This window comes from Cryptomeria japonica, chromosome 9 (assembly GCF_030272615.1).
Source record: "Cryptomeria japonica chromosome 9, Sugi_1.0, whole genome shotgun sequence".
In the NCBI taxonomy this organism is placed as follows: Eukaryota; Viridiplantae; Streptophyta; class Pinopsida; order Cupressales; family Cupressaceae; genus Cryptomeria; species Cryptomeria japonica.
The window spans coordinates 321883857-321911318 of record NC_081413.1 but is presented as its reverse complement, the minus strand read 5'-3'; the positions used below and the strand labels follow the sequence as shown (position 1 = coordinate 321911318).

Sequence of the window (27462 nt, the reverse complement as noted above, 5' to 3'; positions counted from 1 at the left end):
AATCTTTGTGTCACTTGCAGGTTACCAGCGCAATATCTGAGAGCCATCATACCATGAAGAGGATAAGAGCAATGGAAGTTCTACGCAGTGACAAAATAGGGAGTTTTTATTGATATTAATTTATGATTCTTATTTCTTAATTGCGTTATTCCATTGTATTGTTTGTTAAATTCTGATTAGGATAGGGATTCATGATTTCCCTTGTTTCTAATCGATTACTTTGTTAATAGAAGATGAATTTTAAATGCTTTACATTTTGCTGAACCTGGCGTGAACTAACATCAATTTAACCTTTTTCTGTGTTCTGTGTGATTTTTGCAAATTGTGTGGAGTTTTCATTTTTTTTGTAGGTTGCATGAATTTTGAGAAAATATTTTCCATCACGCAATCAAGCTTACATTGTCATGCAATCGCATAGACAGGATCATGCATTTGACCCTTTGAGGTCACACATTCGTTCAGACAGGGTCACACATTCGCAGGAAACTTTGTTGTTTAAATTTTTCTTCCTTCTGTTATCTGTTCTTTTTAATTCTGTCTTAAAATTGGTTAATCCGGGATCAAATTGTTTTTTATTTCATAATTTGATTAACACTATTTATGACAAGGAAAGTTCAATTCAATATTTCACTTGCAAGAAGGACGAAACAACAAAGGAGAGAAGCCAAATGATATCAAAAAGTTCTGCAGGCAGAAAAATTGATACAGGATTCAGAAGAACAACTGGCCTTAGACATATATAATAGCCTAGTTCTTTCTTATACCGTTAAATATGATCTAATCAATATTGAATGGATGATGACAGATTTGGCTAGGGCTTCACAATTGGTTTTGCAAGTTCCTAATCTGGTTTAGTTTTCTTGTATTTTTCTAACTTTTTTCTTTTTTTCTGTTGTCTGCATTCTATCATGCAATCGACCAGATACCGTCATGCATTTAGTCTGTCAAATTTATGCATTTGGTCTGTAAGTATCACGCAATCGCTCAGGTAGTATCACGCAATCGCCTCTATCAAGTTTTGAGTTTCTATTTTTTGTTGGTTTAATTTTACTACTAATCTTCTGTTTGCAGCCTGTGGCAGATTTGCAGAGGGGATTAGATTAGTAATTTTTCATGCACACTTCACACTTCAATTTTTAGTGCTTAAAATCAACAACAGTTAAAATGGACATGCATGGATAATCTCACACTTCAATTTTTTTAGTGCTTAAAATCAACAAAAGTTAAAAAGGACATGCATGGATAAATCTCACACTTCGTTGTTGGTGTTTAAAATGAACATGGGCTAAAATTGACATGCGTGTATCTCACACTTGGTTTTTTAGTGCTTAAAAATCAAACAAATGGTTAAAATTGACATGTATGCATTCATTCTTGGATTTGGTGTTTAAAATTGACATGCACATGCGGATCTAACACCTAAATTTGGGCTATAAAACAAACGTGAATCAGGCTGCATTAGATTAAATCATTTTCTATCTTTTTAAGGTAAAGAACTTTTCATTGTGTCTGGGGTGGACCTACAGTTGCACTAACTGACTTTCTACCCACCATCGGGCTCTTGGGAGAAAGAAGGAAGGTGACAACGACATCCAAATTTTCTTTTGTTCTACATAGTGAGGGGTATCTTTGACTAGGGATTTCATCACCCCACATAGGTACTTTGAATTGGGATGTGTTGGGGATATCATCTCTCCCAGCATACTCTCAAGCGGGTTTTTCAAGCCGCTATATAGATATACTGGTCAAGCGGCTAGAGTGTTGAGTGAATTCGACGTATGTGTGGGCCTTCCCTACATCGATAAGCTCAATTAAAGCCTTAAGTGGCTTGCTCTGAGAGTCCATCGTTGGATCGGGACCCCTCAAAACCTAATACTAAGAACCAATTTAGTTGCCAAAAATCCTACATTTAGTGGTTCCGAGAGTGCGTATCGTACCCCATAGATACCCTTCATGTACCTTACACTATGATATAGGAATCCCTTGGCTATAAGATCTTCATGGTAAGAGAGACTGGCATGCCCAAGAAGTGTGTGCTTTGGAGTGGAGCCAGTGTTGCCAGACTCTCTATCTATTCATTTTGTTTCGGTATTTTATTGTAAGGGCCTCATTGAATGGTGTCCACTATCCAGCCTAAAATTGTATTCCATGCTTTTTTATGTATCACTGTGCTAGACCAGTATTGAGTCAGTCCCTTGGGCTATTTCAGACCCTATCCCATGTATCTCCAAATTTTCTAAGATTGTTTGAAAATTGAGTCAGTCAGTTATGCATACCTACCAGCAATTGTTCTCAGATTTGGAATACTACAAAACATTGTCCTACACATGAAGTTATAGAAAACAAAGTCCATTTTGAAACCAAAACTCAAATTTCCTTACATACTTGTGACCCTAGGTAGTCTTTTACATTGTCTTTTGCATAGTCCCACTTACATCCTCATTATCGTCCTACGTCTTTTGCATAGTCCCACTTACGTCCTCATTATCATCCTAAGTCTTTTTTGCATTATCATCCATATTAGTTACATTATCATATACGTCTTCATCTAGACCTCATATACATCTAAGTCCATTATCAGTTATAGGTTGATAGCATGTGCCTTCATGGGTCTCCCAGGTGATGGTTTTCTCCCCTTAGAGCAACCTAATCTAGTTCCAAATGGTAGTCAAGGATAAATCATTCATGGTCTAGCTAACTTAGCCTGGGATTTAAGAAGAACCGCAGCTCAATATATAGGAGTCATACAAGAGATTGACATTGAGTCTAGGATTTCCCGTATAATTGATAGAGAAATTGAGGCTGAACAACTTCGTCAACAAATGGAAAGACTTGCATTAGAGAAATCTAGAAATGCTAAAAAGGTCTCACATCAAAATCCTCAATAGAGTCTAGTATAATCGTGCATACTTCATATTTACGTCTACAGTCTAGTGTTAGGCCATCATCCTGCATAGAACCACCTTCATATAGGCAATTTTAGATGCCCATCACAAGGTCCCAGAAAGCAAAAGGAATAATGGACCCAAACAACACATAGTCTATAAACCCTACTTGGAACATTGACATGTCAACAGGTCAACACTCAGGTACACAGACAATGTCCACGATAAACGAATTACAACAGCATTTGACAAAAGAAGAAATTGAGTCTACATAGCAAGACCCACATGTCCTCATGATCTTAGATGCACTTATACATAGCGATAGGGACAAGTATCTTTTGTTGTTAATACAAAATGGGGTAAAACTACCTGAGGATTTTGATGTCACAAAGATTTTACCACTAGGAAAAAATTTAGGTCAATATAACAGTCAAACACCACCCTTGACACAAATACAAGCAAGGACCTCCAGTTTTCCTCAAACGTACCTATCCAAACAAATGTCAACACAAATGCAAATTTTCAAACAAGTGTGTCATCCTCAGCGATCAAAGCTAGTATACCATCACAGAGCATACCAATAATATCAAGTTTCTCAGCACCTAGTGCAACCCAACCTCCAGTTTCCAATTCCATGGGATCCACATATAGTCAAAAAAATTCAAATCTAGGTATTGCCAATACAACAATTACAACTCAACCAAACATGGGTTGCATATAAGCTATTTCATAGTACCTAGTGGAACACACAACACACAAGGTTATAATCTTGGTACCTTCCAACAACCTCCTAGTTATGCAACCACAAATCCTTTTGTGGGACATACACAAACACAAGGTATACCGTTGACACAAACAGATATTCTGACATAACAAATACAGAATTTGCAACAACAAATGATGACAATACAAACTGGTAACGATAAAAAGAGCTACACAATGCAGGACCTACATCCTTATCCATTCGATCACACATTATACATGCCACCTTTCCCACAACATTTTGAAATGCCCAAATTTGATAGATATCGAGGGAAGGGTGATCCTAGAGATCATATCAGAGAATTTTTTATGGTATGTATAGAAGTTGCCTCAAAAGATACTTATCTAATGAGACTATTTCCTAAAAGTCTAGGAGGTCTAGCTTTAGAGTGGTTTTCACATTTACCACCAACCATCACATCATGGGGAGAATTAGCTGAACAATTTATAGAAAACTTCTCGCACAACATTGACACCCCAGTTACTTTGATGGACTTATGTGCTGCTAAACAATACGAGAATGAAACATTTGCATCCTTCATAAAACGATGGAGGGCTCTCTATAGGAGGTGCAAGATAGTTATCCCGGAAATAGAGCAAGTGGATATGTTAATAAAAAAATTGATTCCTAGGATTAAATATCCGATACAAATGCAATGTCTAACCACATTCAAACAAATCATAGAAAAGGCTCTCAAATGTGAGAAGGCATTAGTAGAACAAGGTCTTATTAAGTATGACAACACCAACAACAATGACAAATCTAAGTTTTGGTCAAAAAACAAAAATGTGACCAATGATGGTATTGTAGACACCAGAACGATAAACATAGCTCAACCCGTTTTATCTTTGGGAATGAGTCAGTCAACAAACCCACATATAGGGAATAACACAACATCAGCAAATGTAAATGCTACACAAAACACCAACACAAGATACCCCAAGGTAAATGCTCCAAGAAGAAGTTACACACCTTTAAAAGAACCAATTGAGTCAGCGCTCAAAAAGTTAATACAGACAAACATGCTCACTTTACTTGAAGTAAGAGTGTATGAACCAGGTCTTTTCAAACCCACATGGTGGAATGATAAAGATTTCTATGATTATCATAGGACTAAAGGTCACAAAATGACAAGTTGCTACAAATTGAAAAACTTGGTCCAAGATATGATAGACCAAGGGGACATCACAATTGATACCGATAAGACCTCAGCAAACACAAATCATATAATTTTTAAGGATCCTTTTGTTAAGCATGACAAGGGAAAAGCTACCACATCAGGTACCCAAGACAATATGGCTAGCTACACAAAGGTCTCATACGACTACACTATTCATGCCATTAGCTTAGGAGTTACAACAAACAATGATTCACAAGAAACACTTGTTCAAGAGGACCAATATCAAGATACTCATAGAGATGATCACCAAATTTACATGATATTTGAAGCACCAAAGTATGATGATGATACAAATCTTTTTCTTAGAGACTGGGGGCATGATCAACCATCTCACTCAGGTTGGTTCGAAGATGAACTCATTGAACATATTATGGATGTCAAACATACACATCAAGACTATGAAGAGGGATTTAACATAAATCTTGATAAAATAGCCTATGATACAAATGATACAACTACTACAATCACAATTACTCCCAGAGATAGAGACTGTGCAATGGTTACTCATAGGTCAAAAGTAACTTTACAAGGGATACCATAAAATCAACCACCTGCAGTAGGGACTTACAATGTAGTTGAGCAACTTCAGAAAACTCTGGCACAAATATCATTATTTGAACTATTCCATATTTCACCCAATCATAGAGCTATACTAGACAAAGCACTTCAAGATTCAGTAGTGGACAAAGATATAGATGAAAATGCCTTCCAGTCTATGGTAGGAAGTCTGACACAAGGCACACACATTGCATTCATAGAACAAGATATTCCTAGTGATAAATTGCTTCATAATGACCCACTACATCTGGAAGCTTACATCCATAAGAAAAGAATCAGAAGAGTACTCATAGATGGAGGATCTGGTCTCAACATTTGTACTTTAAAGCTGGTCAAAGCACTAGGATATTCTAAACTTCACATTGATTCTTCCAAAAGGATAAATATCAAGGTTTACGATGACGAAGAACGTCCATCTAAAGGCATTGTAAAATTCCCTGTACAAGTAGGACCAATAACAATAGAGGTCACTTTTCAAGTCTTGGACAGAGAGCTGGGATATAACATGTTATTGGGCCACCCATGGATTCACACCATGCAAGCAGTACCATCCACATTTCATCAGTGTGTCAAATTCCCATACAATGGTATTGAAATCATCATAAAGGGTGATCCAAATCCATTCCAACATTGCAATTATCTGAAAGGCAATGTGGATAATCAGATACCTATCAATCAGGCCGCACCTCTCACTACATAGTTGAAAGCATTAAAGATCACAAAAACAAAAAAAGATATGCCTACAACATCCTCCTTACAAATAAAGGATATGGGTTGTGGAGAATACTCTATTGCAAATACTTTAAGTAGGAAACAGTTGTCTCTTTCTCCTAAGTCCTTTGGGAAACCTCACACTACAGTGCAAAAGTGAGACAAAGGAAAAGAAATTGTCAGATACACAGATTCATGCTCTTTCATTAGATGGGGTGACTTACAAGAAGAATCCCTAAATGAAGATGTTAACCATTGGATATATAGAGAAGAAGATCATATGACAATACCTAGAATACACACAGATTAGTATGGTAATGGATTCAAAATACTCCAAAGACATGGATATGATGGTACCACAGGCCTTGGGTTACAAAAACAAGGAAGACTAGAACCTGTTGTTCCTAATGATAATCCAGGGAATTTCAAGGATTGGTATACAAGCATGTACAACATATTACCGAAGCAAGACAACATACTCTTGATATACTAAATCGACCAAGCAAAACAATAGATTACATATCACATAGGAATTTGTCCACATAGGTGCTTCCATCTTCATCTCAAACAAGTAATCGGATACCTACATCACCAAGTGCAGAATCAGATGGGGAAGACATGAGACAACTCTTGCAAGAACCTACCATTGAGTTACCAAATGATATGGTTATTAACACTACAGTACAGGCTAATGTGGCAACAGATGCAAGATTACCCCCACCACTTGAATCCCACCCATGGTAATTGTCACCACTTCTACCACGAGAAGCAACTCAGGCTCAACCTAATGAAACAGATGAAGAAATATTGTAAAGGCTTATACCAGGCTTAAGAAGGGTCACTAATGTGCAAAGAAGACCAGTCAATCTACAACAAAATTAGGGATAGGAACAAGAAGAAATAAGTGATGATAACTCATATGATGAAACATATATTGAAAGTGAGACAGACTCTCATGATTATGAATTCTTATCACTACATGATTCTAGCCCACCAGAAAGTGTAATATTATGGAATCAAATAAGGCTTGTATAGAATGAAGATACATAGAGCCAGTCAAACAATCAAGTCTTCATGCTACCTGAGTCTACTAAAGAAGGGAGTAATTATTTACCCCTAGTACATTCACACTTGATTGATTGGGGGCAAGAAGGAAAACCAACACTAGATTGGTTTGACAATGACAAAGCAATCATGGAATTTCTAGGAGTCGGAGAGGGATTTCCGCAAGGTGATCATAAAGCAGGGTTTGGTATAGACCTAAATAGAACGACATACTTTGGAGAAGAAAATACTTCTCCAACAGAAGATAAGGATCAAACTACCCATAATGACAAAAGTGACTTGGGTAATCTTCCTGTGGAAAGAGAAAGTTTAGCATTACTTACAGAGGAAACAAAAGAAGTAGACATAGTAGAAGGGGAGGTTGTACATAACATCCATCTGGCGAAATCACTGAGAAAACAAGAAAAAGATAGATTCATTCATTTTTTCAAGCAACGACCTATCAACTTTGCTTGGTCCTATTCAGACATGTTGGGCTTAGACCCTGAATTAGTGTTGCATCACTTACCATTGATACCAGGAGTTAAACCTTACAAGCAAAAATTGAGAAAAAAAATGGATTTACAACTATTCTTACTTACGTCGACGAAGGATTGAAACATCACTATATTTATTTCTTTTCCGACTCTTTTTTCCAAGTGCGCTATAGCCCCAAGGGGTCAGGGGTTTTTTTCTATCAATTGGAGCTCTTCCTTCACCACCCCCATGAGGATGATCCATAGCATTCATAACTACTCCTCTTACTTCAGGACGTTTACCCAGCCAACGTTTTGACCCAGCTTTACTTAAAGTTCTATTTTTCCATTTAACGTTGCCTACTTGTCCAATTGTTGCTAAGCAGTTCTCAGATATTAAACGAACCTCCCCAGATGGTAATCTTAATGTGGTCAATCGACCTTCTTTTGCGATCAATTCTGCCACAGCACCTGCTACTCTAGCTAATTGTCTGCCTTTTCTGACTTGTACTTCGACATTATGTATAGTCATGCCTAAAGGTATATTGGTTGAAGTAGACCTTTAATTTGTAAAAATCCCTTCCCAAACTATACAAGCCTCTCTCAGGGCATACAGCTTTCTGGATGTGAATAAATATTTATATACTCAATATATATATATATATATATATGTATCTATTTTATAGATAAATTTCAAATGAAGGGGATACTTTAAATTCCTTATGTCCTTATTCTATACATCCTAGGTTTTTTTATTCCATCATCTGGCTTATGTTCTTTTTTCATGTAGCATTCAGAATGAATGACTTTATCAAATTACGTTAATGCTTTCGCATCTCTCGGATAACGTAGGAGGCATTTGAAATAGAAATTTTCTTTTTGAAAAATAAAAATATTTTCACTGTTCAGCTTCGAATCTGCCTTTGACCATCAAATCAAATGTGAGTTACTTGTCTTTCTCTTCATAACAAGGGTTCCTTTACCTTAGTTGTTTCTGCTTCAGACAATTAAGTCTTCTCCATATTATCATATCTCTGGAGTCAATAATTCCAGAAACTATTGAACTCAATCACCCACTGCTCTTTATCCTCAGTTTCCCTTTGGGGTTGATCCCATCAAACTATCTTAGTTGGATCAGTGATAGATTTTAAGGTTTTGCTGTAAACCCAATCGGTTATTTCCGATCACGTAAATTAATAATTCAAACCGCACTCAAAGGTAGGGCATTTCCCATTGATATGGGAGCTCTTGGACCGAACAGAATAGTATCTCCAATCATAATCCCCCTCGGATGCAAAATATATGTCTTTTGACCATCTTTGTAGTGCACAAGACAAATATATGCACTTCTATTAGGATCACTTTCTATTGTTACAATTTTTCCCAATATGTTGTTTTTCTCACTCCGTCGAAAATCAATTTGACGATACAGACACTTGTGACCTCCTCCTCTATGTCGTATGGTAATAATTCCACTATTATTACGACCTTTCCCACAACAATGCTGGCCAGAAGTCAATTTCTTTTGTGGATGAGATTTTACTTTTCCATCAAAACTTGATAGAGATTTATCACGTGTGCCCGGAGTAAAAGTGTTGTACAAATGGGTGTTCATGTTTGAAATTAAATAAATTTTTTTGAAGGAAAAAGTGGAATAGAATAACCTGGTTTTAGTGTAATAATCATGCGTTTATAATGCATTCTATGCTTCATTATTTGTTTTATATTTCCTCTTTTTTCTTTCTTTTGCGGAGGCCAATAACTATTGACTCCTATTACTTTAACATTGAAGAAAAGTTCAATCCAATTTTTGATCTTTGTTTTATTCGATCCCGAATCGACATTTAAAATATATTGATTTTTTTCAAATAGACTAACACTTTTCTCTATAAGTACTAAATCTAGATATTGAACTTCATACATAAATATTTCTCCTTTACTATCATTTACAAATAAAATACAAATGCCTATATCCACCTTTATTATAAGTTCAATAAATAGATGTGTGGGGGAAAAAGCGAGACTAGGTTAACAGGTCCTAATCCTACCTTTTGTCACACATTACGGAATACGAAAGAGCCTAGAGGTATCGCACAATTGGCTACTTCTTTTTGTGAAAGAGAGAGCCATGGGCTACCTATTAGGGTTTCTATTCCTTTGTTGTAATTGAAAGGTAAGATTATGCAAGTTCAATTCCTAACCCTAAAATGCAAGTATGAACTAATAACAAGATTGCAGAATTGAACTTAAACAATGGAAAGCTGTAAATACAAAGATAAGACAAGAATGCAAATGCGTACCCGGAGTCAAAATCTGAGTGGAAATGTTCGGGATGGGGGCGCGGGCGCCACTATCCTGATTCTGCACCTAAAACTACTGTTTTGCACTCTGGAAAACTGTCTGAACTGCTAAAGATTGCTATCTGTCAGGAGGACCATGGTGCCGAGCGCCCCTGTCCCAGGGACCAGGGCACCTAGCCCCCTGTCCTGGCAGGACTAGGGCACCCCACGCCCCTGTCCTGGTCTTCTACTCTGAAACTGGGTGTGTGGTTCCGTCTCCGTCTGCTTCTTTCGGATCTGTAACTTGCGGCATCGTCTGAATCCCGAAATCTGCACTTATATCTGAAAGAGGTGTTTGGGCGGCTATGTAGGGTTTTGCCTTAGTCAAACCCCCGCTTCAGTGATTTCCACCTCCATGAATAGCCAAGTTGTATTGTAAAAGTAATGTGTGTGCAGACCTTGTGTGTGTGCAAGATCTAAAATGCAAGTAAGAAAACTAGAGCAACCTAGAAAGTAAACCCTAATTGCTTGTAAATGACAATGTAAATGCTCCAAATCAAGATGCCAAGTGATCTAAAGCATGAATGTAAGTGATATAATGAAGCTTATGTAAAGACATGAAAACAACATGAAATCATACCCAACCCCAAGGGAGGGGTACAAGCCAATCTTCAGTCGGTGATCCCTTATTGCTCTTCAATGCCTTCAAAGCCCTAAGTGAATGAATGGATTTGATGAATGCTTGGAGAATGAATGTTGAGAGTGGTTGAAGTCTTCAAAGATCTGCTCTTTCACTGCATATGAGGTTCCTGAAAACAAAATCCGGATCCCTTCTAATGAAGAAAGAGAGCTCTTATGTATGAAAACCTAGGTCATAATTCCAACTTTTGGCCGACCTAGAGATTGAATATCCCACCAATTTCTTGGGATTAAGCTTTATTTTATGATTGGATCACGCTCCTAAAATTTCAGGAAAAATGTCCGGGACCGTGTGCACTCCGGGCGCCACGGTCCCGACAACTTTTCACCAAATTTTCAGGGCCGTCAGATATGATGATTTTAGAGAGAATCCCAAAGTTACAGGTGATTTTGAGATGTTTTGACCCCCAAAATCAAGCCCCCGAGCTCAGAATAGGGCCTAATTAGGGTTTTTGATTAAGTGATGTATTGGAGGAATAAAATGAAAGGGGCACGCTTTAATGAAAGGGCCCGACTTTATGATGTAGAAGATGATGAAATAGAACCTTTAGACCTAATTAATTTGATTAATTAAGTGCTAAAGGGGAAATGAAATGCAAAATGCAACTACGCCAAGGCGGGTGCTAAACTAGGTGTTAAATTGTACTGCTTTAGCAAGTGCGTACAATTTATGACGTTACATTTAGCCCCCACTTTAGCGGTCATATGAGTACTACGTGCATATGCAAGCTAAAGTACAAAAAGTAAACATCATTTGAAAAAGGATATATCCATAAATTGTCGGGCGAAGCCCCCAGCGGTATCTATAGTACACAGTTAGGAACCGCACCCTACAAAACACACGTTAGATCACAAAATCACCTAATGCTTACTAAGGAAAGTGATGAAATTTGCGAGTAGCTATATGCCCCCTGTTTCGGCTTGCTTATTAGGGAGGTGAAACAGGGTAACATGTTTACTTACGACAAATTATGTAAGAGAGTATTGATGAGGGATGTTCACTGAAAAAGCTTCATCAGAGCACTTTTTGGAACATCCCGAGAGTAGGGGAACGAAAATACGATTCCTACGCAACAAATGGTTCAGAAATCGCATCTCCCAAACTCAAGTTATGATGAAATGAGTGAAAGAGGAAAATTAGGATTTTGAAAGTAAAGGTAAAGGAATGAAAGTATATACCTTGAAAGTGACATTTGCATTTGTCACTTTGTTGATTCTGAGTATTGCAGTGGAGCCCACATAGCCATCATCATGCCTTCACGATGACCGGAGCGTCCCACGAGGATTGAGATCATGCGACAGGCCGTGATCGATGACGAGCCACTGGACGAGGTGAGTTGACTGAACGTTGACTTTTGATTTTCTGCATTTGACTTTTTGTGATCATTTGCGGGCCCTGGAACTTGACCGTGGGTCCCACATAGGGTGCCATGGTCCCTGTGGGGCGCCATGGTCCCTTCAAGGCGCCATGGTCCCTATGGGGCGCCATGGTCCCCTCAGGGCGCCATGGTCCCTGTGGGGCGCCATGGTCCCTGTGGGGCGCCATGGTTCCCTCAGGGCGCTATGGTCCCTGACAGGGCGCCATGGTCCCAATCAGGACTTGGCAAGAGACGTCAGGGTTAGCATACGATGTTCGATAGTTTGCATGAATGATTTTGATGATTGAGTACTGATTATAGTTATGTTTTTGTGATGCAGGGTCTCCCGTACATGAGAGAGCACACAGTGGGGTAGATTCTTCGCAGTTTGCGAGATCAAATTCCCCAACTTACTCAGGTAGAGAGAGACACATTGTCGATAGTAGGTTTGTGGTCTATGATTATTATGTCGGCCATTCGATTTCATCCCATGATGCCGATGGCACTCATGGAGCGATGGGATCCTGACACATGCACGTTCCAGCTTCCAGTAGGGGAGATGACGGTGACACTTGAGGATGTGTACCGCATTCTTCGCCTACCGATTAGAGGAGCTACCGTGACATATGCAACCCATCGGTCAGTAGAGGATCATCAGAGGGAGAGGGTATATTGCATAGGGAGAGTCATGCTGAGTGAGACGAGAGGTCATATCATGGTCAGCTGGCTCTTACATCCTATAGGAGAGGTGCCCCTCGTGAGATGTCTTATGATAGCCATCATTGCGCTAGCTGTCTGCCCTAATGGGAGAGGTACACACATGCATGGGGGTCTCACATGGTGCATCAGGGCTATGGAGAGACACAGGAGAGTATATGCCTGGGGTCAGAGTATGCTTGCACATCTCTATCACGACCTCGAGGAGTATGTTTTCGGACAGGGTTGCAGCTTGATGACATGCACACTTCTGCAGGTGTGGATATTTGAGCACTTTACATGCACCAAGCCTGTCGGCTATCCGATGAGTACAGCTAGCGAGTGACCTAGGGTATTTGCTTATCCACTTACCAGCGAGTGGAGATTTGGAGATCTATTGTATTGGAGAGTGATGGTTGACAGATTGACAGCTGAGGTGACTGTGTGGAGACCATATCTGCGGATGCACAGATGGGATGGGATGGAGAGACAGTTAGCATGCCTACAAAGGAACCGCCTACTGAGAGGGCGATATCCACACATCATAGTCCCATTCTACTTTGACCGAGTACGGAGGCAGTTCGGGCTAGAGCAGTGTGTTCCAGCCGATGTGCCCATCTGCACTCGACACTCATGAGTCCTTCCTAGACCCAGAGTAGTAGCGAGACCTATGATAGATGATATCGAGATTACAGATATAGAGGGGTCCGACCAAGATGTGGTCACTGATTATGCTATAGACCCCGGGGCACAATGCAGGTATCTCTCATGGTTTATGAGATCATACCCAGGGCCTATCTTTCCACCAGATCACTTGACAGGTCATCCAGGCCCATGGAGACATGGAGACCGAGATGAGGATCAGGGATCCAGGTCGGAGGAGCTAGAGGAGGGAGAGGGTCATGAGGAGACAGGAGGTCCTGATCCACCTACAGGAGATTAGCCTAGTGCCAAGGAGGAGGATGAGGATGATGATGAGGAGGAGAGAGATGATGATGAGGAGAACGAGGATGCAGATGAGAATGAGGATGCAGATGACAAGGAGGAGTCAGATGTAGCTCCTCACCATTCAGGAGATGATACCATAGCCTTGGATCCTCCTGTTATTCCCCAAAAGGGGGAACACGAGGCGATACGGAGACCTGTACCTATCGCGCACAGATTGTTCGAGCGTGGGGAGCCTAATAGTTCCCAGTCACAGATGCTTCCATATCACGATCCCTACTGGCGTGAGGGAGATCCAGGTATAGTAGGTTTATATTGATTGATTAATGTTTTGATGATATAAAATGGTACTAACACAAAATCTGTTCTACTGCTACAGCTAATGTGCAGGAGTGGCGCTCCTTGATCCAGCAAGCAGTGACAGATATCTCCACGACAGCACAGATCCCTAGTTCCTCACAGGTTGCTTATAGACCTTAAGGAAACGTGGGTCGGCATGATGATTTGTTTTCCCCATTTAGAGTACAGGTAGAGATATGGAGGGAGAGAGAGCGAGCTCTATCAGAGGACCTTCAGCGGGCACATCGTGATCTAGCAGCAGCTCAGGCCGAGGCTACCTCATATCGCGCAATCCTTATGGATAGGGATCGTAGGAGTTCCTCTCGGAGTCACTCACGATCTATATCACACTATAAACCTATGGGTCCACCTGCACGGCCAAATCAGGAGGGAGCTTCTAGTCATCACTCTCCAGCCACCAGCCCTAGAGATAGGAGATGATCTTATGATATAGGGTAGGTCACATTTTGGATGTGTAGTGACCTACCTTTGTATATTGATCCCCATATATATATATATACATGCTTCTTTTGTCTCAAATGTGTTATCTTTAATGTCTAAAAACAATGTGTATTTTGATTAAAGTTAATACATTTGGTAGATGTACATGTATGTTCTGAATTTAATTTCCATGTGATTGATTTTTCAATGCTCCATGATTAAATTGATACATGTGTGACTTAATTAAAATATTTGATCAAGTACTATATTGATGATAAGGAAGAAAGTATGTATTAAGCCTACGAATCATATAACTAATGTGATTTAATTTGAGTTTAAACACAACATGACACGATTCAACTTAACACATAAAGATATTGTATAATATGTCAACATAATGAAAATGTAAATCCTTTGCAATTTACATAAATGAATTCAAGACAAATCATAAAGTAAAGAAACACGCTTGTCAGGAACGAAGCAACATAGATTAAACAAAACATCATTTAATTCTATTTGCTCTAACAAAGATATGCTAACATATTATCCAATTTTGAAGAAGTGAGAAAGGAAATAGATGAATGATAAGGAATGAGGAATTAAGCATAGTATCTACGCAAATGCATAGCGTTTATAGGGTCTTTAAGAGACGTACCGTCTACACCCGCTATTTTGTAAGCACCTGATCCATAATCTTCAATAACGACATACGGTCCAAGCCAATTAGGACTGAATTTTCCCTTTTCTTCAGGTAAGGCATTCACATTGCGTTGATTCTCATAGAGGACTAAGTCACCTACTGAGAAGGAACGTTGAATAACCTTATCATTATAGCTTCGTTGTAGAGTTTTTTGATACGCTTGAATATGCTCAAGAGCATTTATACGCTGTTCATCGAGCATCTCAAGCTGTTGAAGCCTTTGTTCTCTATAAGCGTCATCATCTACTATACCTTTGAGAGAAACTCTAAGTGATGGAATCTCTAATTCTAAAGGCATAATAGCATTAGCACCATAAACAAGATTATAAGGGGTAGTTCCTATAGCAATTCGTACACTCATTCGGTAGGCCCAAAGAGCATAGATTAGCTGAGTACTCCAATCCTTACCATGCTTATCCACGGTTTTGCGAAGAATTTGTTCAATTATTTTATTGGATGATTTGGCTTGACCATTTGATTGAGGATAGTATGGTGTAGAAAATCGATGTTTGATATGATATTTCTCGAGGAATTTCTTCACGTCTTTGTTTTTAAAGGACGTCCCATTATCTGAGATTATAGTGGAAGGTATCCTGAATCGAGAAATAATGTTTTCTAGAAGAAATCGACAAATCACTTCAGCAGTAGTAGAGTGAAGAGGAACAACTTCTACCCACTTTGTAAAGTAATCTATTGCGGTTATAATGAAAGTATGTCCTTGAGATGGAGGAGAGATTTTACCGATGAGATCCAACCCCCATGCAGAGAAAGGCCAAGAGGCTACCTGAGAACGAAGTTCTTGGGCAGGAGCATGAATCAAATTATTGTGTTGTTGACATTGATGACATTTCTTAACAAATGAAAAAGAATCCTGCTGCATATTTTGCCAATAATATCCCATACGAAGCAATCTTTGAACCAAGGATTTACCTCCAAAATGCCCCCCATAGGCACCTGAATGCACCTCTTCAAGAGCAATAGCGATTTCCGATTTGTTAAGACAACGAAGGAGAAGACCGTTATAACCCCTTCGGTAAAGAACATTAGAAAGAATGATATACCTAGCAGACAACTTGCGAACCCTAGCCCTGGTGTTCCTATTGGTGGAATCAGGAAAGGTACCATCAGTCAAGTATCTTACGATATGCGAGTACCATTCATCTGAGTCTATAAAGTCGCAACATGTCACCAGGCTGGAATCATCTACAATAGCTGGTGAAATGAGGTTGTGAATAACAAATTTAAGATCAACCACAGGGTCCTCTAAAGATACAAGAGAAGCCACACATGCCATTGCGTCCGCATGTCGATTATCTTTTCGAGGAACAGGTTCTATGGTGTAAGAATCAAATTTTTGTAACAAAGAGATAGCAAGGTCTTTATATTGTGATAATTTGTCTTGTTTCGCTTGATACAGTCCTGTTACTTGTCTTATAATCAGTTGAGAATCTCCAAAAATATGTATGTGTTTTATATTCAGAGCCAAGGCTGCCTTTATTCCTGCTATAAGAGCCTCATACTCAGCAATGTTATTGGTACATAGGAAATTGAGACGGTAAGATAAGGGAATGGACTTCTTTGTAGGAGAAATCAGAACCACACCTGCCCCCGATCCCGTACGACACTTGGAGCCATCAAAGTATAACTCCCAAGTTTCATCTTTCTCTGTACAAAGGATGAAGTCGTCAGGAAAAGACTCAGGGTTAGGGAAGGAGAAAGGTGAAGGGGCCTCAACTAAGTGATCGGGCAATGCTTGCCCTTTAATTTCTCTTTGTGAAACAAATTTAAGGTCAAATTCAGTTAACATCATAACCCACTTAGCTAGGCATCCTGATAAATCAGTTTTAGAGAAAAGATGCTTCAACGGATCAAACTTTACCATAACGTGGACTTCTGAATTTAAGAGATAGTGTCTCAATTTCTGATTCACAAACACCAAGGCCAAGCATTGTCTTTCTATCGCAGAATATCGGGTCTCATAATCGAGTAAGGTATGACTTATATAATAAACCGGACACTCCTTACCATCTTTATCATGTTGTGCCAATAATGTTGCAAGAGCATGAGAGGAAGCCACTGTATAAAGAAGGAAGGGTTTAGAAGGTTCGGTCGGTCGAAGGATAGGAGGATTACCCAAATACACTTTTAAATCTTCAAATTCTTGTTGACAGTCTTCATTCCATTGAAAAGTGATATTCTTTTTAAGAAGTTGAGTAAAAAGAAAAGTACGATCCGCAAGCTGAGATACAAACCTCTGAATAGCTTGAATCTTTCCTTGTAAGCTTTTGAGTTGAGACACATTTCTAGGAGGTGGCATGTTGACAGTAGCATCTATTTTCTTAGTATCCACCTCAATCCCACGATGCGAAACTATGAATCCTAACAGTTTTCCACTATCCACACCAAAAACACATTTTCAGGGATTCAAGCGCATGTGGTATTTATGAATCCTTTCAAAGATTTGAAGAAGGATTTTAATATGATCTATACGAAGAATGGATTTGGCTAAAACATCATCAACATAATCTTCTAAAATCTTATTCATGTAATCGTGAAAGATAAGGGTCATCGCTCGTTGATAAGTTGCACCGGCATTTTTAAGTCCAAAAGGCATCATTATCCAACAAAACGTACCCCAAGGAGTGGTGAAAGCGGTTTTGAATTGATCTTGAGGATTAATGAAAATTTGATTGTATCCTGAAAAACCATCCATGAAGGATAACAAGGCATGTCCTGCCGTAGAATCAACTATCATGTCAATGTTTGGAAGAGGGAAATCATCTTGTAAAGACGCCTTATTTAAATCTCGGAAATCGGTACACATTCTTATTTTATTATCTGGTTTAGCCACAGCGACAATATTTGAAATCCATGGGGAATAATCAATAGGGCGGATAAATCCAGCCTCCAATAATTTTTCAATCTCAGCCTTAACAAGCAGAGCCACCTTAGGATTCATTTTTTGAATCATTTGTTTCACGGGCTTAGCATCAGGAACTAGGACAATATTATGAGTGACAATCTTAGGATCTATACCAGGCATGTCAAAATATGTCCAAGCAAAGATCTCAGGGAATTCACGCAATAAATCATCATATTGTTTCTGTTCCTCTTCGTCCAGACATTTTCCAATTTTAATAACTTTTTCTTCATTGCAAGGATCCATCTTAACATTAGTGGTGTCACTTATGAGAAGATTACTTTGTTGAGGAGTATCCTTTAACTGAGGGAATTATTTCACAATCTCATCATTATCAATCTCTTTTCCAAAATAGGCTTCAGTGTTCAAACAATAAGGAAGTCCCCTATTGTGATGATAACGAGGAAGAGTATCATATGCTCCTAAAAATTCAGCTAAAGCATCATCGGTAGGAAAAACATCCAAAGCACAGGCACACGAAGGATCTTCATCAATATACTCAGGGTGTTGCATTGATAGAGATGTAGAAATAGTATTAACACTAATACATGGTCTTCTAGAAGCTTTAGTGCGCTTACAGGGATTATAGCCAAGTCCAAAGGAATAATTGTGAAGATTATTCTCTAGAGGAACTTTTATCCCTTGTTCGTGAGCACCACAACCATTTCCATGATACCCATGCTTAGCAAAAATGCGAAAACCACGACCATAACGATCAGCCATTTCAAAAAGAGAAGGTGGTTTTTCATAAGACAAAGAATCAAACCCTTCAGAATTGGAAGTGCGGGGAGAAGAAGTTTGAGAAGTGGCCACAAAGTTATTACTCATAGGTTCAGGTAATGTTGATTGATTTTTAGCTTCTTCCTTCTTTTCAGCTTTAAGCTCTCTAGAAGGAACCTTATATTCACCCACAAAGGTAGGATTAAAATCAAGAGATCCCCAATCGTCATCTGCGAGAATCTTTTCAGGATCAAAATCCTTCTTATGTGTAGTTTCAAATCAAGAAGAGTCTTCTTCAGGAGCTCTAGACTCATCCAAAGAATTTTGATCATCAGAGAGCGAGGATTCACCGATAGGTATCTTGTTTAAAGAGTCATCACTAGACGAGGATGGCTTAGAAGAACCCCCTTTGGAAGTAGATGTTTGTAAACAAGCTTGGAAATTAGTATCACCTATCAAGGTATATGTCTTATTGTTGTAAATAAATTTAACTTGTCTATGCAATGTAGAGGGGACAACTTGCATATTGTGAATCCAAGGTCTCCCTAATAGCAAGTTGTATGTTAGATTTCCCGACATAACATGGATAGGAGTAGGCAAAGTAATAGGCCCCACTGTGAGGGGTAAGGTGATAATACCTAATGAAGTTTTAGCCACATTGTCAAAGCCTCGAATAGGACAAGAGTCAGGCTCAATTAGGGATGTATCCACATTCATCTTATGCAAAAGATTAATGCTACACACATTGAGACCAGAGCCATTATCTACTAGTGTTCATCTTATAGTAGTGTCTTTCATGATAACCACAATCATCAAGGGATCATATTGATGTTGAATTTCACTAGTAGGCAACTCATCTTGGGTAAACACAATTTGAGCTTTAGGATTCATCACAGAGTTAACCAAAGACACTATATTACTAGATGTATTCAGTGAACATTCAAATCTTTCAAAGCATCTTGTAACATTCTGTGATGAGCAGAAGAAGTTTGAATCAAATCCCAAAGGGATATCTTAGCAGGGGTAGCCTTAAGTTGTTCTATGAGATCATATTCCTTGCCAAGAACTTGTGAAATACGCGGAGCTTGCGGAAGAGTTGGTTGAGGATTAGGAAGAGGAGCTGGAATAACCGAAGGAGGATTAGGTTGCTTATTATTTCTAGTATGATAAGTATGGGCAACCACATGATAACTCTCTCTAGTTATTTGCTTGGCATAATTATAAGGACTTATAGGTTTTCTTCCTTGCACAGTGATGATGGGTTTATTTGGAGTAATAAAGGAATCATGATCATACCCTCCTTGGACAGTAAGGAGAGGTGATTTAGGAACTTGAAAGGTGGGAGAAGGACAAGCACCTTGGACTTCAAAGAGAGGCTTCTTATGCCAATTCAAATTTATCATGTTAACCAATTTAGAAGTTTTGTTCTTGTTTAGAGATTTCGATAAAGCCACAAAGTCATCAAGAGCATCATCCAACAAAGCATGATCATATCTATTAAAAGGTTTATCTTTTGATTCAAAAGGAGACATCTCCTCATAGAGGGGATTATTGAAAACAACCATGTTACTAGATTCAGTGGAAGAGTTGATAGGAATGTACCCTTGAGAGGAATCATTCAACTTATCTTTCTCATCACAACGGAATGGCATAGTAACAAGGTTTATGAGTTTTTGGTAAAATGAAGGTTTGGCCTCTTTAGGGTTCAAAAACTCATCTAAAGCTTCATCTAATTCATCTTGGCTATACTCATAATAATCATCATAAGCATGAACATTTTGTAAATAAAAGTCTGACATTTTGAAATAAAAGTTGCATAAAACTTAGACACACAATGCAAAGAAACAAAGAACACACTCTTTTTTTTATTTTATTTTTTTATGAAAATGAAATGAAAACACACTAAATCTAGATCTAGATCTAACAGATGCAATGCAAGAAGAAGCAATGATAGTTTCACGTTGGGTTCACCAAAATGTGTGGGGGAAAAAGCGAGACTAGGTTAACAGGTCCTAATCCTACCTTTGGTCACACATTACGGAATACGAAAGAGCCTAGAGGTATCGCACAATTGGCTACTTCTTTTTGTGAAAGAGAGAGCCATGGGCTACCTATTAGGGTTTCTATTCCTTTGTTGTAATTGAAAGGTAAGATTATGCAAGTTCAATTCCTAACCCTAAAATGCAAGTATGAACTAATAACAAGATTGCAGAATTGAACTTAAATAATGGAAAGCTATAAATACAAAGATAAGACAAGAATGCAAATGCATACCCGGAGTCAAAATCTGAGTGGAAATGTTCGGGACGGGGGCACGGGCGCCACTGTCCTAATTCTGCACCTGAAACTGCTGTTTTGCACTTTGGAAAACTGTCCGAACTGCTAAAGATTGCTATCTGTCAGGAGGACCAGGGTGCCCAGCGCCCCTGTCCTAGGGACCAGGGCACCTAGTGCCCCTGTCCTAGTAGGACCAGGGCGCCCCATGCCTCTGTCCTGGTCTTCTGCTCTGAAACTGGGTGTGTGGTTCCATCTCTGTCTACTTCTTTCGGATCTGTAACTTGCGGTGTCGTCTGAATCCCAAAATCTGCACTTATATCTAAAAGAGGTGTTTGGGTGGCTATATAGGGTTTTGCCTTAGTCAAACCCCCGCTTCGGTGATTTCCACCTCCACGAATAGCCAAGTTGTATTATAAAAGTAATGTGTGTGCAGACCTTGTGTGTGTGCAAGATCTAAAATGCAAGTAAGCAAACTAGAGCAACCTAGAAAGTAAACCCTAATTGCTTGTAAATGACAATGTAAATGCTCCAAATCAAGATGCCAAGTGATCTAAAGCATGAATGTAAGTGATATAATGAAGCTTATGTAAAGACATGAAAACAACATGAAATCATACCCAACCCCAAGGGAGGGGTACAAGCCAATCTTCAGTCGGTGATCCCTTATTGCTCTTCAATGCCTTCAAAGCCCTAAGTGAATGAATGGATTTGATGAATGCTTGGAGAATGAATGTTGAGAGTAGTTGAAGTCTTCAAAGATCTTCTCTTTCATTGCATATGAGATTCCTGAAAACAAAATCTGGATCCCTTCTAATGAAGAAAGAGAGCTCTTATGTATGAAACCCTAGGTCTTAATTCCAACTTTTGGCCGACCTAGAGATTGAATATCCCACCAATTTCTTGGGATTAAGCTTTATTTTATGATTGGATCACGCTCCTAAAATTTCGGGAAAAATGTCCGGGACCGTGTGCACTCCGGGCGCCACGGTCCCTACAACTTTTCACCAAATTTTCAGGGCCGTCAGATATGATGATTTTAGAGAGAATCCCAAAGTTACAGGTGATTTCGAGATGTTTTGACCCCCGAAATCAAACCCCCGAGCTTAGAATAGGGCCTAATTAGGGTTTTTGATTAAGTGATGTATTGGAGGAATAAAATGAAAGGGGCATGCTTTAATGAAAGGGCCCGACTTTATGATGTAGAAGATGATGAAATAGAACCTTTAGACCTAATTAATTTGATTAATTAAGTGCTAAAGGGGAAATGAAATGCAAAATGCAACTGCGCCAAGGCGGGTGCTAAACTAGGTGTTAAATTGTACTGCTTTAGCAAGTGCGTACAATTTATGACGTTACAATAGAATTAGTAGACCTCATTATAATAATAATAATATAGGTATAGATATATATCTATCAATATTTATATATTTATATTGATTGATTTAGAATAATCAGCACTGATTCTATGTTATTGAATCAATAGGGAGTTTGTCCAAGTTATTTCAAAGGGAATAAACACTACTTGAAATAACTCGAACTAGAGAGAAATTAAAAAATGATTATTTCTTAATAGAAAGATTGAGAGAAAATAGCTTCTACCTTAGCATTATATAAAAATAGAACTAGATCGGGGTAAAGACCAATACCTATGATTGGTAGAAAGAGACAGATCAAAATAAAAAGTTCGCGTGGTCCCGAATCCTTAAAATAAGGATTCGGGACATTCAAAACCTTATATCCATAGAACATTCGACGTAACATAGATAACAAATAAATGGGAGTTAATATCATTCCAATTGCCGCTATTGCAGTAATAATGATCCGAAAGGTCGAAGAATATTTATAATTAGTAATTACACCCAAAAATATCATAAATTCTGCTACAAAACCACTCATTCCTGGCAATGCAAGAGAAGCCATTGAAAAGCTACTGAACATAGTAAAGATTTTAGGAATTGGTATAGCGATTCCTCCCATTTCATCAAGGAAAAGAGTACGTATCCTATCATAACTTGTTCCTACCAAGAAAAAAAGTGCAGCACCAATTAATCCATGAGAAATCATTTGCAAAATGGCTCCGTTGAGACCTATATATGTCATGGAACCAATTCCTATAATTACAAAACCCATATGAGATATTGATGAATAGGCTATCCTTCTTTTCAAATTGCGTTGACCCATAGAAGTTAGAGCTGCATAGATAATTTGCACTGCTCCTACTATTATCAACCATGGTGAAAACAAAGAATGAGCATGAGGTAGCAATTCCATATTGATCCGAATCAACCCATATCCCCCCATTTTCAATAGAACTCCGGCCAAAAGCATACATGTACTATAATGTGCTTCCCCATGAGTATCTGGTAACCAGGTATGTAAAGGGAAGATTGGCAATTTTATTGCATAAGTGATCAAAAACCCTAAATATATGACTAAGCCCATGGGAGGCATAAGAATTTGTACTGATTTTTGAGATCTAAATAAAGCTTGTCCTAAGGATGACTTCCCGCTACCCAATATCGACATGATAGTTGACCTAACAGCTAGAAATGAGATGCTATCCTTAATGGATGATTTTTCAGGATACAACCAAATTAAAATTGCACCAAAAGATCAACATAAAATGACCTTTATATGCCCATGGGGAACGTACTGCTGGAATGTGATGCCATTTGGCCTTAAAAATGCCGGAGCAACATACTAAAGGGCCATGACAAAATGGAAGATTATGTGGATGACATATTGGTTAAATCACAAACCAAAGAAAGTCACCTTGCAGTTCTTACACAGATATTTGATTGGTTAGAACAGTATAATGTCAGATTAAATCCAAAGAAATGTGTGTTTGGCGTAACAATAGGTAAACTGTTAGGGTTTATAGTGTCAAACAGAGGAATTGAGATAGACCCTACCAAGGTCAAGGCAATCATTGATATGAAACCTTCATCAACACTTAAACAACTTAGAGGATTACAAGACTGTAATCTATAAAGAGATTCATAGCACAGTTGGCAGATATGTGTCACCCATTCCAACATTTACTCAGGAAAGGAGTTACTTTTAAATGGATAGAATAATGCAAGGAAGCTTTCCAAGCTCTAAAAGATTATCTTTTGAACACACCAATGTTAATATCCCCTACTCCAGGACATCCTCTATTGTTGTACATATCAGCAATGAACTTAGCTCTAGGAGCTCTATTGGCACAGCATGAAAAAAATGGAAAAGAAAGAGCCATTTACTATATAAGTAGGACTCTGATCGGCTATGAGATTAATTATACCCCCATAGAGAGAGCATGCTTAGCAATAATCTTTGCATCACAAAAGCTCAGACATTACATGTTGAGTTATAAGGTACAACTTATTGCACGCTTTGACCCACTCAAGTATCTATTGAGCAGAGCAACATTGACTGGGTGATTGGCTAAGTAGGTTATGATCTTGAGCGAGTTTGATATAGAATACATAGACAGAAAAGCCATCAAAGGATAAATAATAGCAGATCAATTAGCAGAGGCTCCTATACAAGATAGTCATCCATTGTTGATAGACTTTCCAAAGAATCCGTGTTTACATTAACTGCCTCAGTAATGTGGAAATTATATTTTGATGGGTCATATACAAATCACGGATCTAGAGTAGGCATTCTCTTCATTACTCCTCAAGGGGATGTTATACCTAAGTCATTTAGGATCAATTTCCCATGCACCAACAATATGGCTAAATATGAAGCTCTCCTCATAGGGCTTTGTACAACTGTACAATGGAAAATACAAGAGTTATAGGTCTATGGTGATTCATAGTTGATTGTAAACCAGGTCAATGATGATTACAACATGAAGGATGGCAAAATCATGCCTTATAAGAAGTTGGTCAAAGTTTACAAGGAGCACTTCAGCAAAATTACCTTTGAACAAATCCCAAGAATATAGAACAAGGCAGAAAATGCAATGGCAACCATAGGATCTCTTCTGAATATGCCTGCTAACGAAACTCAGTTTGAGTTTATCATAGAATAGTTAATGCTACCTGCATATGAGACTCCCTTATCAGACTATGTATGTGCAATTGTGGGTCCAGAATCACCTTGGTACAATGAAATATATACATATTTACACACCCAATACATGTCACCGGATCTGTCCAGAAATCAAAAGAAGACCTTTATTCATCAGGCATCTAGATACACCATTATAGCTGATACTTTGTATAGAAAGGGTTTTGATGGAACTCTTCTCTGATGTCTAGATGAGAATGAGCACATCTTGCTTTAAAAGAAGTCCATGATGGAATCTGTGGGGCTCACTAAAGTGGTCCGCCATTGTTAAAGAAATTGCTAAGAACAGGGTATTACTGGCCAACAATGGAAAAAGATGCTTACAAGTATGTACAGAAGTGTAAACAATGTCAATTGCATGGAGACCTTATTCATACATCGACACAAGATCTTCAACCCATAATATCATCATGGCCATTTTCACAATGGGGGTTAGATCTAGTGGGCAAAATTAACCCTACTTCTTCTAATGGGCACAAGTTTATCTTGACAACCATTGAATACTTTACTAAGTGGGTTGAGGCGATTCCTTTAACATACACCACTGGAAAGAAGATAGCAAAATTCATGCTCAACTACATTATATGTAGATATGGAATTCCAATGTTCTTTATTACAAATAACAAGCATCCATTTAAAAACCAGGAAGTGAAAGAGTTGTGTGACAAATTCCACATACAATAGAGATTGCCATGCCATATTATCCACAAAGTAATGGGCAAGCAGAGGCCACAAATAAAACAATATTGAAAATTCTTAAGTAGTCACTGACACGGGATGGGATTGGAATCTCTAGTTAAATCCCACTCTTTGGGCCTATAGAACAGGAGTACACACACCTACAGGAGAAACACCATATTCCTTGGTCTATGGGACAGAAGTGATACTCCCCATTGAAATATAAATACCGTCTCTAAGAGTCTCCTTACAGAACATCATATCAGAGGAAGACTATAGGGTAGCAAGGTTACAAGAACTCAAAACCCTTGATGAAAAAAGACAAACAGCATTTAACTATCTACAAGGTTATCAAAATTGACTGAGATGAAGTTATAATAAACAGGTCCACCCATGAAATTTTCAAGTGGGAGATCTAGTACTTAAAGAGAATCAAAGGAACCTAGCGGAACGAGAAAGGCTAGGGAAATTCAAACCTAAATAGCTAGGTCCTTTCATTATAACAAGGGTCATAGGAAATGGAGCCTATAATTTGGCTACCATGGAGAGAGATCCAATCTCTGACCCTATGAACATCATGCACCTTAAGCGATATTATACCTAAGGGGTGTTTAGTTTAGGTTTTATTTTCTGCATTGCATATCATATCATTTAAAACAAGGCAACTGTTCAAGTTTATCATCTGTTTGCATCTAAGGAAAATAAGGGTCATCTCCTTTTTTAGATATTCAGACATGAAGTCTTTGAGGTTCTAAGGTCATTCATTCTCAACATTACCCTGTGAGGACGCTTTACTTATGGTTGGGTAGCAATTTCCCTATTTGAGACTTGTTAACCCACAATCTATCAATTGTTATATCTCACACATTAAGAAGATCTCTAATTCATTCTAGACACCTAGTTGATCATATGACTAGTGAAAAATCTTAAATTATGCTTCAGCATTGCTGTAATTATCACACCCAAGTAGGTTTCATTACTTACAAATCAAAAAAAAAAAAAAAGAGAGAAAAAGAGCTATGCCAAATATCCATCTAAAGGCAAATAGAGCAATGATGTATAACTGAAATATCATGTATACAAATGCGATAAAAAGCTTGACTATGGGAAAATACAAGTAACTCTATCATGGCTATGAACGCCTACTAGCAATGGAGAAATATTTAAGAAATTATAGTCTATAACCTCGTCGGAGCTCTAAAGGCTTGCTGATAGTGAGGCTCTATTCGAGATGCTTTTGAAGTTAGAATAATCCATGTAGCTAGTCATATAGGATGCTAAGGATCTTTAGTGAACACAAGAGCAGGAATTAACTCATCTGCACACACATGGACAAATGAAGATCAAAGTTTCAAGAACCAATGGGGAAATTTTCCGTGTCTCCATTTGTAAATCCTAGTCACTAAGTATGTTGAGATGAATGTTCCAAAGGGCCTTAGAGATCAATTGACCACTTATCTATGAGATGTTTTGCACCTCCATTTCTATTGGTGTATTACCAATGCAAAAACAAAGACAGTCAACCTTGTTCGAATAGGAAATGCATCTTCATCCTGCATATTGCATTCACATAAGTCATGTCCAAAATTCATTTGTCTCCATATACATTCTGTAGATCATCATCTCATATAGGTTTGCACACTAGGGGCATAACTGAAAAAATCCTAAATAATCATATAAAGTCCTGAAAAAAATCCAAAAACATTGAAAACTAAAAAATATCCAAAAACAATG

The 27462-nt window shown here is 38.4% G+C and overlaps 2 protein-coding genes across 2 annotated transcripts; both read right to left on the bottom strand.

The window, feature by feature from the left end:
* Nucleotides 1-7724: 7724 nt before the first annotated feature.
* LOC131029796 (large ribosomal subunit protein uL2c-like) lies at nucleotides 7725-9232 on the bottom strand. Its single transcript, XM_057960440.2, has 2 exons — nucleotides 8827-9232; nucleotides 7725-8163 (listed from the first exon to the last, which is right to left on the bottom strand). Exons 1-2 carry the CDS (start codon nucleotides 9230-9232, stop codon nucleotides 7736-7738), a joined length of 834 nt encoding a protein of 277 aa, XP_057816423.1. The 3' UTR covers nucleotides 7725-7735.
* Nucleotides 9233-22545: 13313 nt separating this feature from the next.
* Nucleotides 22546-23433, bottom strand: LOC131029740 (NAD(P)H-quinone oxidoreductase chain 4, chloroplastic-like). The gene has a single exon (XM_057960380.2). The coding sequence runs from the start codon at nucleotides 23431-23433 to the stop codon at nucleotides 22558-22560; it is 876 nt and encodes a 291-aa protein (XP_057816363.1). The 3' UTR covers nucleotides 22546-22557.
* Between the last annotated feature and the right edge of the window lie 4029 nt (nucleotides 23434-27462).